Raw genomic sequence first — 12907 nt, forward strand, 5'->3', positions numbered from 1 at the left:
CCTGCCCTATGATGAAGCAACAATAACTTTAGGGAAAAAAAAAAATCAACATAGCCACTCAGCATATCTAGAGTTTGCTATTTAGGGCTATAAATAAACACAGTCGCTTGTGAACAAGTTTAACTTGTCTCGAGATCGGTTCATTTATTAAACGAAGATATGTTGAACAAATTTTCAAGCTTGTTTATTAAACAAACCAAACTCGTATAAGTTTAATTCAACTCGTATAGGTTCGTATAAACCTGCATAATTTTTTTTTTATTATTTCTTGGGATAAATATTCTTTAACTCCTTCAACTAATTGCCATTTTTTATTTTGTCCAATGAACTAACCGTTGTGATACTTAGATACATTAAATTAATATTTTGTTACATTTAAGTCACTCTAATAAGGTCAATCTATTTCAATGGAAAAGTGATCATGTGCTATGCAAGTGACTACTTTTTTGTCAACTTTCTTATAATACCTCTCATTTCTTTAAAACCAATAATAATAAAATTAACTTACAAAAAATAATAGTAAAAAACTTTAAAAAATAAAATTTTAATTTTACAAAAAAACCATAAAACCAACGGTGGCCGAACCACCCAAAATTAAGGTGGGAGTGGCTCAAGCTCATTGCTCAACCACCCATTTCTACCTTCTTTAAAAAATAATAATAATAATAATAATAATTAATTAATAATTGTTACCTTCTTCAAAAAAAATATTAATTAATTAATTAATTAATTAATAATTGTTAGGGGGTAAATTTGGTTTTTTACTAGTCAAAACGTGGATAATTTGGGAAGACTTTGGTCAAATATTCTTTTCCATCCAAACAAATGGTCAACACTAACGGAGGGATTTAATTACAACAAAATTGTAGTTTGATATGAGTGTTACACATGTTTGTTCATTAAGTGAAATATATATATATATATATATATAAATACTATTTTTAAGGAAAAAATATAAAAAAGCTCCATGAATTAACAATCATTTTTTAAATAGCCCTATGAAGTGACAACTAATAAGTGTACTAAAGTGATACATCAAACTATCAAATTGTGTTCAAAACGCCACTTTTTTGTTATATTCTTATAATACCTTATTCTCTTAAAAACTAAAAAATTAATAAATTAAAAAATAAATAAATAAAAAAGAATGGCTACCGGCCGCCCCTTTAGGGGAGTCATGGACCACCCCAAATGTGGGGGTGGCTTTCACACCACCCCCTAGATCACCCCTAGCCAATGGGGGTGGCCAAGCACCACTTAAAGGCCACCCCACCCCAGATGTGACTGGCAAGCCACTCAAAGGTAGCCAGGGGTGGCTCTCAAGCCACTCCCCAAAAGGCCACTCCCCAAAGGGGTGGCTGCCCTTTCTTTTTCTTTTTTTTTTTCTTTTTTCTTTTTTCTTTTTTCTTTAAAAAAAAAAATTAGAAATTTAATTTTCAAGTTTTTTTTTTTAGTTTAATATATTTATATTTTTTGTTTAGAGTAACACATGTTGCCATTTTATTGGCGCTGATGTGGCATCTAATAGAATTCGTCAAATATTTTAACAAAATTTGACTCTAGTGACTAAATTATTTTTTTGGCATATATTCCACGAATCTCTGAGTTTACTTTCATACAACAGGGAACGATTTGTAATTTAGATCAATTGCAAGATTTGATTTTGTATATATCCCTATTTTTTATATTGTAGTACATAGTGAGCGATTTGTAATTTAGGCCAACTATGGTGACTGGTTTATTTTTCCTTGGGGGGGGTATGAGCGTGAAAGGGGTTCAAGAATCAGTTTTATTTTTATTAGGGCTAAAATGAAAATCATTTATTTTGGCTTTTATCCACCCTTTGGGGGGTTTTTTTTTTATTTTTATTTTTGGTTAAAAAATAGTTTAGTTTTTCAAAGAATAAAGGGTATTATAGAAATATTAAAAAAAAAAAATTAAAAATTAAAATTTTTTTTTTAAAAAATGGCCTCTTTGACACATTTCGATAGTTTAATGTATCACTTTAGCACACTTGTCACTTCATGAGGCTATTTCAAAAATAGCGGTTAGTTCAAGGGTTATATATATATCTTTTAACTTTATAATGGGAACATTTTAAGTACTTAAAAAGATAAAAAGAATTAGTTTCGTAATATAATGGATATAGTTTGAATTATTATAATTGTGAGTCTTGATATAGTATATGAGTGAGTCTATTTGTATATATATGTGTGCGCGTGCATGTAATGAATGTATAAACATACTACAAGTGAAACATATCAACTTGATATTAAATTGTTTAAGATTCAAGTAAATTCACTTAATTAACCCAAAAATAAAATCTTCTCACTATTGATTAGTATGAATTTGTGAAAACAAAAATCATTTTAATGGGAATGACTATTTTGAAGCATGGTCTACAACCAAACAAAATTCCATTTCAGGGTCTATTAATTCCATGTACCATCTTAAATTCCCAGGAAAAAAAAAAAAGGTGATATTTCTCCTCTGAGGACAGCTTGATCATGCAATATGATTTAACAAAATTATATAGAAATCTCAAATAAACCTGCACTGAATGCAGGCAACAGCAAACTGGATCATAAAGCAATGGCAATGCAGGTTGCGAGAGAAAGAGAACCTCTATAGTGAAGACTGAATTATTAATTTAAATCAAGGAAATTTATGTTATTGATTGATAATCTTACGTACAGAACCCCCAAGAGAAAAAAGAAAATCGTAGAAACTTTACAACAAATCACGAATAAAGCAAACTGCCAACCTCTAATCAAAATCATCAACAGTAAGCCAGTCATTTGATTCCTCACCTTCTGAATCTTTATCTCCAGAATTTGACTGCCCTGCCTTATGCTGGCCACTGCCACACTGAGTCTCAGAACTTTGATTCAATTGAACCCAATCACTGCTTCCACTGGGTGAAGAAACCTTAGTTTCCGGCACCGATGGTCTATTAGAGAGAGCATTATCATCATCCTCCAGATCACTGAATGAAATGTCCTCCTCATGTTCAATCTTTTTCTGGGTGCCTCTATCAATATCTTTTTCCTCCAACCATTTTTCCGTACTCTCTTCATCATCCATTTCTACTCCTCCTGCACTTATGTTGTCAGTTGAAACCTCTTTTTTCTCAGATGGTATATTCTTCCCTTCTGGCTTGCCAGCCTTGCTGCCATCTTGAGATGTATCAAGAGTCTTAGTGTCCTCATTCTCCACCTCCTCATTCTTTTGCAGCTTCTGCAAAAGAGCATTTCTTGCCTCGACAATCTGCAAAGAAGAAATAAATTTTAAGACGGATGAATTTGTTTGAAAAAAATCATCAAAAAGGAAAGTTTCTTTTCCCAAAGTTTCTTTTTTAATTTCTTAGATAAAAAGTGAATAATTTTTCTTTAGTAGCTTTCATAAATCTCAAGTTCCATACGCTATAATACTATTACTCTAAATGGGAAGCCCAAGGACCAGTGTTTCTGGACCATATAAGAGTAATGGGAAACCTCCTTCATTTTTGTTTGTGCCAGCTTTTTTTTCTTCCCCTTTTATCACCGTCACTTAAAACGGTGTGTTTCCATACAAAAGAAGGGCAAATTGATCACACAAAAACAGATTAGGCGCACATGCTAGTCATGTGTGATGTTTTCCACCCAAACTAACAGCAATGTCAGACACAAGAGGTAACTCGAAATATCTTGGGTAGTTAGTGAGTAGTGGTTTGAAGGTACAAATGCCATTGAACTGGTAGTTTCGTGGGGCAAAGTGTAATTTACCCTAAGAATAAACATTTGGAAAGTGCAATTTTTTCTTTCAACCAATCTTAAGGGAAAATTTAAGAACACTAAAATGTTAATGTGAATAGCAAATTACTTTGAAGTAAAAATGTTAATAGTTCACATTTTCAACTACGTGCTTCAAGGTAACACAGAAGTAAGAAAATCAAAAGTTCAAAAGCTAGATTAAAGGAATCAGAAATAGAATTAGAACATTAGTTAAATCACATAAACAGGTAAAGGTGGATACAGAGCCTTTCAATATCAAAAGAAGGCAGAAAAAGCAAAGTTGATTTCCAGCAACATGTACTAGAGCTCACTAGAATCTCAAGCATGTAATAGTAGAGCATGATGGCATATCGACCATCCCGACGGTATCATAGGTGCTTCATTTCATTGAGAATAAGCCAACTTTGATTTCCACCTTCAGTTTGGACATTACAGGGCTTTCCATAATTTATGCTTTGGGATTCGTGATAGGATGCTGCAATTTTTCCTATAGTTGGAAGACATGAAAGAAAGGGGGCTTAGAGTGATGAAGAAGACTGGGCTGCATGACAGAGTATCATAACAAGTCATTCATATCATGGGCCTATTTTCTCATAACAGGCCACAGGAGTATCGCCATCACTTGAAGCACGAGCTCAGACATGAAAAAGACAGATTCACAATCATATAGGAGACACGTATAAACCAACAATAGAGCAGAACATGCCAAAGTCATACCTGATAACCTATAATGTAATGCCTTCTCTTTGGAAGAAGAAAAACAAAATTGTTACTGGCACATTGGGTTCAGCATAGTCAAAGACAATAAATTAAGTAATATAAAGCAGTAAAAAGCAGAACATATGTTTTCAATAGTTTGATGACCGCACCTAATTGGACAGATTAGAGCTGAAAGGTCGCATAAAAGGCCATGAGATCATTTCCAGGCCACAAGAGGAAAGTGCTAGATATGATTATATGGTCAATCTACCTAGGGAATTGCCCATAGTAAACTATATCTGGGCTTGACTATGCATGCAAACACAATTGGAAAGAAACAACACACGTCATGTGAGAACAATATCTTGCCTTAGACGTTGATAGAAGCTCAACATCATGTTCACTTAATCTTGGCAGCAACAGGATAAAATAAACTATCCAAAATTGTTCTTCACTCATATAACTCTCAAGTTTAACTCTAAGAGCTGCCAAACTTGGGGCCAAACGTTCAACAGTTGAAGCATGTTCTTTCTGAGCATCAGACATGTTGAAATCTGCAATAAAACAAACCAAACATTAAAACTTAATTTTACTATGCATCTCCATTCAATTATTCCATTGTCTTAGATAGCACTGCCCACCAATATTGTTGTGCTGCACACAGTAGTTGTGGGCATGTTCCCAACAGTACTTCCAGTATCTACTACTCCAAACAATAAACAAAACTCAATTCTACTGGATTGTCTGTGTGTCGTTGAAATAGGGAAATATAACATATATGCATAAGAGCTTCATGAAACCCAAGATTCATATGCAATGTGCTACGGCCTTGCTCAAATGACCGACTCATGCATGATGTTCTGCTTTCAAGAACGCTGATTGTTGGACCAGCAGTCAACAAATTTTCAATTGATAACAATATCTCAATATGGGTGTAACTAGCATGTTAAACCTTGAAAAAACCTGGTGAGTAGACTAGCAACATTCTCGCCCATGCCCATGAAGAGGAAAATATCTCAACTTGTTAAACAAAATCCGTTGCCCACTAATCCTCTAAGTTTTCAGATTCATTTTCCTACCACAGAAAACCCAGTTCTTGGTTTTCTGCCATCACCTCGTTTAGAGATCTAGTGAAGAAAGCTCCACAAAATTTTTTAAGGGCCACCATTAGCCCTTCACAGAGCAACATCAAATAGGTAACGACTAAGTTTAACAAAATCACTATCTACTTCCTTGAAAATGGTGAAGAATTTGCATAAGATGATTTGACTAAGTAAACTTCAAGAATCACTACCAGCAATGAATAAACTAATAATGCCATGTTTTTTTTCCTTGACAATCTTAGAACCAAACTAATCTCATTCCCACTCACCGAAAAATAAATAAATAAATAAATAAAAATCAGAACTATGTTTCACAGTTTTACTCGAATTCCTAACAATAATGAAATTCAAAAACCATAAATGCAATATCTTCAGCATATAATGAGAACATTAAATAACGGTAACAATTCCAATCAAAACTGAATTAGAAAGCGATAATTGAAGTGTTTCACTACAAGTAAAAATTGATTTAATATACCATTATCGAGTGGTAAAGGAAAATCGGTCCAGAGCTCGTGGCGCGTCGAAATATCCGAGGCAAAATCAAGAACCTCATCGGTGACCCCAGGCACGCCCTCATCAATACGATCATCGTCGTTGTCCTCTCCAGAAGCTTCTTCGTCCCTAACTCCGTCGCTCTCGAACTGCAACAGATTGGAAGCGAGCCTCGAGATCTCACTCACCGCTTTATTACCGGACAGAAGGGACAGTCCGGTCCGAAAGCTCCCGCCGATTTCCGCGAGATCGTTGCGGATCCCGAGGAGCGGTTCCGTTTGCGGTTGCGGTTCCGATTGCGATGACGACGATGATGATGATGATGAGGGATCGAAGGAATCAACGGCAGCGGCGGTGGCGGGAGGAGGCGGTGGGGCCAGGAAATCGGCGACGCCGCGCAATTGGCGGCCGAGGGTTTGGCCGAGGAAGGAGAGGTCGTCTTTGACGCCACGCGGAGTCGTGGAGGGGCTGCGCTCCGGCGAGGACGTCTGGTGGGACTCCGAGGAGTCTGGACCGTCGGATTGAAACGATTTGAATAGCCAAGACATTGTAAATTCGTGAATGCTTTTCGCTATCGAAAGATTTGGGATTTCATACAGAACATGGGGAGGCACTTTGAAGCTGAAGCTCTCTCTGTTTCTTCTTGGATTTTTGTTTGCTCTTCCTTTAACGTAATAAATATCTCCAAATCCTAGTTTTTTGGATTTTCTCTACTGATTTTTTTGTTCCGCTTCTGTTCTGGAATTCATATGAGAATGTTTTGCGTACATTTTTTCTCCGGTTACGATCGCTGCGGTCAAGTTACACTGGAGGACGTGATCCTGCCACGTCAGTTTTTTTTCTCCTTTTTCTCTCTGGCACATTCTTTGTTGAGTCGTACGTGGTAATGATTGGATCAATTTCGCTTTCTTTTTCTCTCCCCTACATTCCACCTCGGCCCAATAATTAATGACGACTTAATTATTTTTCAACTTTCTCTCATATTAAAAAACAAAAACAAAAACAGCTTTTAAAAACATTTAACAAACATACTTTTAAAATCTCATCCATTCGTTTCAAATTAACTTATTTAAAATTTTTAAAATCATATCAGCATTTATCATCTTAAAATATATATATATATATATATATATATATATATAAAACAAAATTATTTTTAATTAGAAAAAAAAAATTAAAAACAAAATATTTTTTAAATATTTGTATCGGGGTAGAGAGGGTAAGAGTGTAATTATCTGGTTGCGCTGAGGAGGACCAGGTTTGACTATTTGAGCCTCTCGAGGCAAACGAAACAACCCCTGTTTCTCGTAAGTTGTCAATTGGGTGGAAAACATAACAACTACCTCTTCCAATCTCAAACTCCCACTCTCAACGGGGATCCGGGGTCTTGTGGTGTCTACCTCAAGGGGCACACGTGCCAAACACCTCCCATCTTCTCGCTTTTTAGTATTCAAATCATTTTTCACATGCACCCTTGGGTTTAAAAATCAATGAAGAATTACTATAATATTATTTGAACAGCAACTTCAATACGGTTATACGGTAGTCGCACAAATTTACATTTTTGTGCCCACCAATCAAGAGGGGATACCTAAACTCATCATATTACACCTAAGGTTAGAAAAAAAATACAACCACACTTGATCATACAAAATATGAGCAAAAAAACCTTCAAAAATTAATTTAATTTTTTTTTTCAAAAAAAAAAAAGGTAGCAACCGGAGAGCCACCCCAAAGGAAGGTAGGGCCGGGGTGGCCCGCAAACCACCCCTGGGCCATGGGGGTGGCCGCGCGCCACCCCCGGCCACCCCAAATGTGGCCCTCATGAGCCACCTTAGAAGTGGCCGGTGGTGCGCCGCCACCCCCTATCTCCCTCTGGGGTGGTCTTGGGTTGCTACCATAGTATAAATTTATATATTTTTTTTTAAGAAAAATAATAATAATAATTAAACCTAATATAATAAGGTGGTTGTTTATGACCTAAAACCATTTATACTAAATCATAACCTTATAAAATTGTATCAGGTTCGTATTAAAAATTACCGGCCCTAATTTTATTAAGTGTGGCGGCACCTGAATACCAATTAGAAATAAGATATAGTTTTTTTATTATTATTATTTTAATCCGAGCTTTACATCAGCGTCTTTGCTTTTCTCTCTCTGCTAGGGTTTTAGAGGAGTCGTTGCTTTCTTCTGCTTTCTCTCCTCCATCGGATTGGTCACACGCTCGCTCACGGAGTCGACTCTCCAACTCGGTAAGTACTCTCTTCAATCTCATCGGATGGTTCGTATGCTCTGCTTACAGTCTCTCAAAGCCCTGATCTGAAAACTTTTATCTAAGATTTATGTTTATAGTTTTGCCATTGAGTTGATTTATATTCATGATCAGTATGACGGAGTCGGTGTTTTACTGCTCGCTTTGAAATTATGCTTTGTTTGGTTGCTTAGAAAAGGTGGGGAAGTATTGATAGAGAACATTGGTGCAAATGCTATAATTTTCTTTTCTCTTTTGCAGAGGCTTCTCTCCTCCAGCTCTCGACGTAATATTGTCAAATTTCTTTATTTCCCTTTTCTGTCCTTTAGCTGTATATTACAACTTGATGGATCCCCAACCTGAGCCAGTCACCTATGTCTGCGGAGGTATCCCTTTTTTTTTTTTTTTTAATTCTGTTTGGTTGCTGAGAAAGCATAAAAAAAAATAATAATAAAAAAAAAATAAAAAAAAAAGAAGAAAAGATTAAGACCCAAACGTACTGCTACCCATTTGGCAAAGTTAAGTTCTACTTTTTCTGTTTCAGTTTTCTTGGCATCCAAACAGAGAGTTCCAGTTGCTTTTTGTTAAGCTTTTGTTTGCTTTAAATGTTCTTGTTGATGTTAAGTTTTGGAATTGAGATCGATGTGATTGTGATTATTGGCTGTAGACTGTGGGATGGAGAACACTCTGAAGTCAGGTGATGTTATACAGTGCCGGGAGTGTGGTTACCGCATCTTGTATAAGAAGCGCACCCGCCGTAGTAAGTTTTTTCTTTGTTAATTATGGCAATGGCACCAGATCTACGGTTCTTATATTCATTTTTTCTTTTTTGGGTCTGAAATTTCTGTTTTTCAAATTTGGATTGAAGACCATGGCATGATAGAATGATCGAGTTTGGGAAATTATGTTGTACTGTTGCAGGGATTGAATTTTGACGATAATTAATTTGGAGAAGTTTCACTTTGTTTGATTGATGTAAATTTATTGATGAATTGTAATATTGCAAGTTTGAGTTTGGTGAAGACGTGTGCATTTTTGCTATTTTAGAATTTGTAGGATATGGTGATAGAGAGTTAGGAAGAAGGGTTTTAAAGTATTTAACGGAAGGATCACAATACATGCATTATTTTAATTTAGACGATATCTGGTAGGTGCTTCTTCCTCACTCATGGTATTGGTTAGAGTAATTAGAGGGTATCTTTGGTAGTTATTTCAGATTAATTAGATTTTTTTAATCTCAAATTAAATAGCTTTTTCATGGTATTGGTTAGAGTAATTAGAGGCTATCTTTGGGAGTTATTTCAGATTAATTAGATTTTTTTAATCTCAAATTAAATAGCTTTTTTTTTATAAGTGATCACAATTTTATTGAAAAGCGCAAAGGCACAACCCAAGTACATAGGAAGTATATAGGAGAGACACCTAGTTAGAAATAGAAAAAAGATATGAGAAAACAGTAAAGTTCATAATATTAGGGTCAAAGGTTGCAGCCCACTGAAAAAGAGTCTAAAAGAGTAAAGAGAGGATCATAAGAAGATGTGTTATTTAAAGAACTCAAGCCTTAGGATTCCACCTTGGGTCATTGAGTGGTTTTCAGGATAAAATCTTAGCATTAGTTCAAAATTGCAGGCTTCCACAAACATTGAAAGGTAACAGATAACCTATATATATTTTTGGAGACCTAAACGTTTTTACAGAATGCTTGTTAAAAGCTTATGTGTATTTTGCCTTTGGTCACCCCTGTTCTAGAACATGGGGAAGTGTCCTTTTTCTGTATTCAAATCCCCTCTTTGTAAAAGAAAATTGTACAATTCTGTCCAATCAATTCTCTCTAGTGACCTAGCTCAGCCAACGAAAATATTTTTCTTACCCTGGAATGTGGAGGCATTCACTTGTATCATAACTTTGTATCTAGAAAGGACTAGATCCCCTTATTGCCTTGATTTGACACATTGGGCATCTTTTAGTGACTCTAATCTCAGCCACCAATCTATAACCCGTAGAATGAACACATGTAACGGGATATAATATCACATTAATTATGAAGACTATTGTATCCCTATTTTTTTATAATGTTCTAGCCCAACTCCTCAAGATGCCCAAGCAGGGCTTCTCAAAATGTCAGAGCAGAGCTCCCGTCTTGATCCTGTAGCGGAGCTTGTGAGGCCAAATCGAGCTCATGAGAGAGTTAGAGCATGAGAATGCTACAATTGGACTGAGCAGAATAATGGAGTGGTGCTCCTCGCTGGCATTTATTGCCCTTGTGATACTTTTCACTATGATGAACAGCCACATGCCACCTTATGCATACTCTTCATTAAAGGATTAAGACTACTAAATTTCTTAGCACGTAACTTTTCTCCTAGTATATTCAGGGTTATGTTTTGTGCAGTTCATCTCTTACAAGCCGTGACTTGGAAATTATAATGCGTACATGGATATCAAATTCTTGTTTCCTTAATATATACCTTAGTTGTCAATCTGATGAATTATATCTTCTTTCTCTTACATTGTTTTGTTTTATTTCTTTTCCATCTATCCAAATCTCCTTTTTCAAGAGTTATAAAAGTTGCCTTAGAGAACTTTTGTAAGTGTTTGCTGATATAATCCTACTCTCATTCTACAGTACTGCACTTCTTTAGGACAATATGAATCATTTTTTAGTTGAGAACCATAGGATCATATGTACCTGCTATTCATCTTATTATTTTAACATTAGGCTTAGACCCTATGATAATCAAGCCTTCAAAGAGCTCAGAAGTTTGTGGCATTAATTCAATGGCATATGATTCTTTGGTAGGTTTGAAAAATAAAACATTGAAACTTTCACTACTATCACCTTCCTTATTACGTCCAACTGATTCTTTGGTCTTAAGAGTTCTGGTTTTAAGAATGAGTGATTGCCCTTCTCTGACTTTGGTCTTTATAATAGATGAAAGTTTACAAATGATACCCATTTTAATGCAATAAAAACTATTCCTAAAATATCTTTAGATGAGTAAAGAAATGTGGGTTTGAATTTGAAATAAGGTGTGTTCAAAGTTGAAAAAGGTTGTGTTCAAATTTAAGAGTACTATGGGAAGTTCAATTGATAAGTGCTTTTATTTCTATAAATTTTCCTCTATTTTGGGAGCCTAAATATGGAGGTATATCATATATTATGGGATGAAATATATATATATATATATATATATATATATATATATATATATATATATATATATATATTCTTGTTTTGGAAGTTGATTTTAGACTGTGTTGATGGGGTTTTCAGATCATCAAGTAGTTGTTCGTTTTATTTCTTTTACCTGATTAGTATGTTACACGCATGCCATGAGACTTTGGACCTAAGCCATCATCATCCAATCCATTCCTATGGAGGAACAAAGTTTTATTTGAGGCAGTCACTGTGTCAATTTTATGTGGGAGCCAAAGGTGTTAGATGCTATTGCATTAGAATATGAAAACTTCTTTAGAAACATGTTTCTGGATTTTGCTTCAAATGGTTTACCAGCTAGCAAAATTTAGGCATTACAGTTGAGTTCTCTTGGAGGTAGAAGGTGGCAATAAAGATTGTGACAGATTGGTTTTAAGGCATTCATATATGCTTCATTCTGAAAGTGTCTGTTTAGGCTAATATTTATTAATCAGGTGCTGCAGATGACCTCGGATGTATTGCATTGCTAGCCTACCATCATGTGTATGACTGAGTTGATGCATGCACTTTTTTATTATTTTGATGCCCTCTTCCCATAGAACTCTCATGTCTCGTTTCTGTATTTCAAACTTGCCTGAGTTTTGGATCACCTTTTAAAATGTATCATCAAGTTTTAATGCATAGCATGTAGCAAACAGAAATTCAATATTGGTGGGGACAGTGGGGTGCTCAAAGTCATTGATTGTAGGATATTTATTTATTTGACCTTTTGAACTGAAGACTTGAGCGAACAACAAAAGAAAGCTCTCCTTAAATCTCTGTTAGGGATAGATTTATTCCAGGCCCTAGCTCAACAGAGTTCTATGCCATGCATTCATTGGCTCTTGAACCCACAATATCACCCTTGCCCTTGTTTTCACAAGGGGAGAAGGAAGCTCATTGAATTCAGCAGGGCTCCTTTTGTTGTCAGAGGGATTCAAAGTCATATGCTTTTTTGTAATTTCCCCCAAGAGAATTGCAACTATTTCGATATGGTTAACATTTCCATAGTGCTGGCTGCAAGTTTTGTCCCTTGCTGTACATCTCGGTGTTGTCTTATTTAATTCGTGTTCAAAAACATAGCATTAATATGCTCCTTGCTTTTGCAGTTGTTCAGTACGAGGCACGCTGAAGAAGAGAATTGGGGAAGCATGTGCAGGCAAATAGCATATTTGGGCTTCTATGGGAGGGCCAGATTGCTTACATAAATTGTAGGAACTGACAATCTCTGTTTTTCATACTTTAAATTGATTTCCAGGGTTTGAGGATGTGACAAATAACTCCGTAGTGTTTAGAAATGACCTACTCCCTATACTAAATGTTAGTTTGAACTTTTTATAGAAGCTACTATCAAATGACTAGTAAAAAAGAGTAATGTTATTTAGTA

The 12907-nt window shown here is 35.5% G+C and overlaps 2 protein-coding genes across 2 annotated transcripts; one reads left to right on the forward strand and one right to left on the reverse strand.

Annotated features, from left to right (window-relative positions):
- Positions 1-2613: 2613 nt before the first annotated feature.
- LOC132166549 (BSD domain-containing protein) lies at positions 2614-6794 on the reverse strand. The gene is made up of 3 exons (XM_059577387.2): positions 6054-6794; positions 4842-5026; positions 2614-3267 (listed from the first exon to the last, which is right to left on the reverse strand). Exons 1-3 carry the CDS (start codon positions 6616-6618, stop codon positions 2767-2769), a joined length of 1251 nt encoding a protein of 416 aa, XP_059433370.2. The 5' UTR covers positions 6619-6794; the 3' UTR covers positions 2614-2766.
- A 1400-nt stretch (positions 6795-8194) lies between these two features.
- On the forward strand, positions 8195-12907 carry NRPB12 (DNA directed RNA polymerase, 7 kDa subunit). Its single transcript, XM_088511616.1, has 4 exons — positions 8195-8325; positions 8586-8710; positions 8992-9084; positions 12630-12907. Exons 2-4 carry the CDS (start codon positions 8671-8673, stop codon positions 12650-12652), a joined length of 156 nt encoding a protein of 51 aa, XP_088367742.1. The 5' UTR covers positions 8195-8325; positions 8586-8670; the 3' UTR covers positions 12653-12907.

The sequence above is a fragment of the Corylus avellana genome, chromosome 11, assembly GCF_965113065.1.
Source record: "Corylus avellana chromosome 11, dhCorAvel1.hap1.2, whole genome shotgun sequence".
NCBI classification, from domain to species: Eukaryota; Viridiplantae; Streptophyta; class Magnoliopsida; order Fagales; family Betulaceae; genus Corylus; species Corylus avellana.

Bases quoted from the DNA above. Each gene is read 5' to 3' on its own strand.
- NRPB12 (XM_088511616.1), top strand. From the start codon at position 8,671: ATGGATCCCCAACCTGAGCCAGTCACCTATGTCTGCGGAG. The intron at 8,711-8,991 runs GTATCCCTTTTT...TATTGGCTGTAG, and splicing joins AGTCACCTATGTCTGCGGAG to ACTGTGGGATGGAGAACACT. The intron at 9,085-12,629 runs GTAAGTTTTTTC...TTGCTTTTGCAG, and splicing joins TAAGAAGCGCACCCGCCGTA to TTGTTCAGTACGAGGCACGC.
- LOC132166549 (XM_059577387.2), bottom strand. From the start codon at position 6,618: ATGTCTTGGCTATTCAAATCGTTTCAATCCGACGGTCCAGACTCCTCG. The intron at 5,027-6,053 runs GTATATTAAATC...GTTTTATTGCAG, and splicing joins TCCTTTACCACTCGATAATG to ATTTCAACATGTCTGATGCT. The intron at 3,268-4,841 runs GCAAGATATTGT...TCTTCTTTGCAG, and splicing joins AGCTTCTATCAACGTCTAAG to ATTGTCGAGGCAAGAAATGC.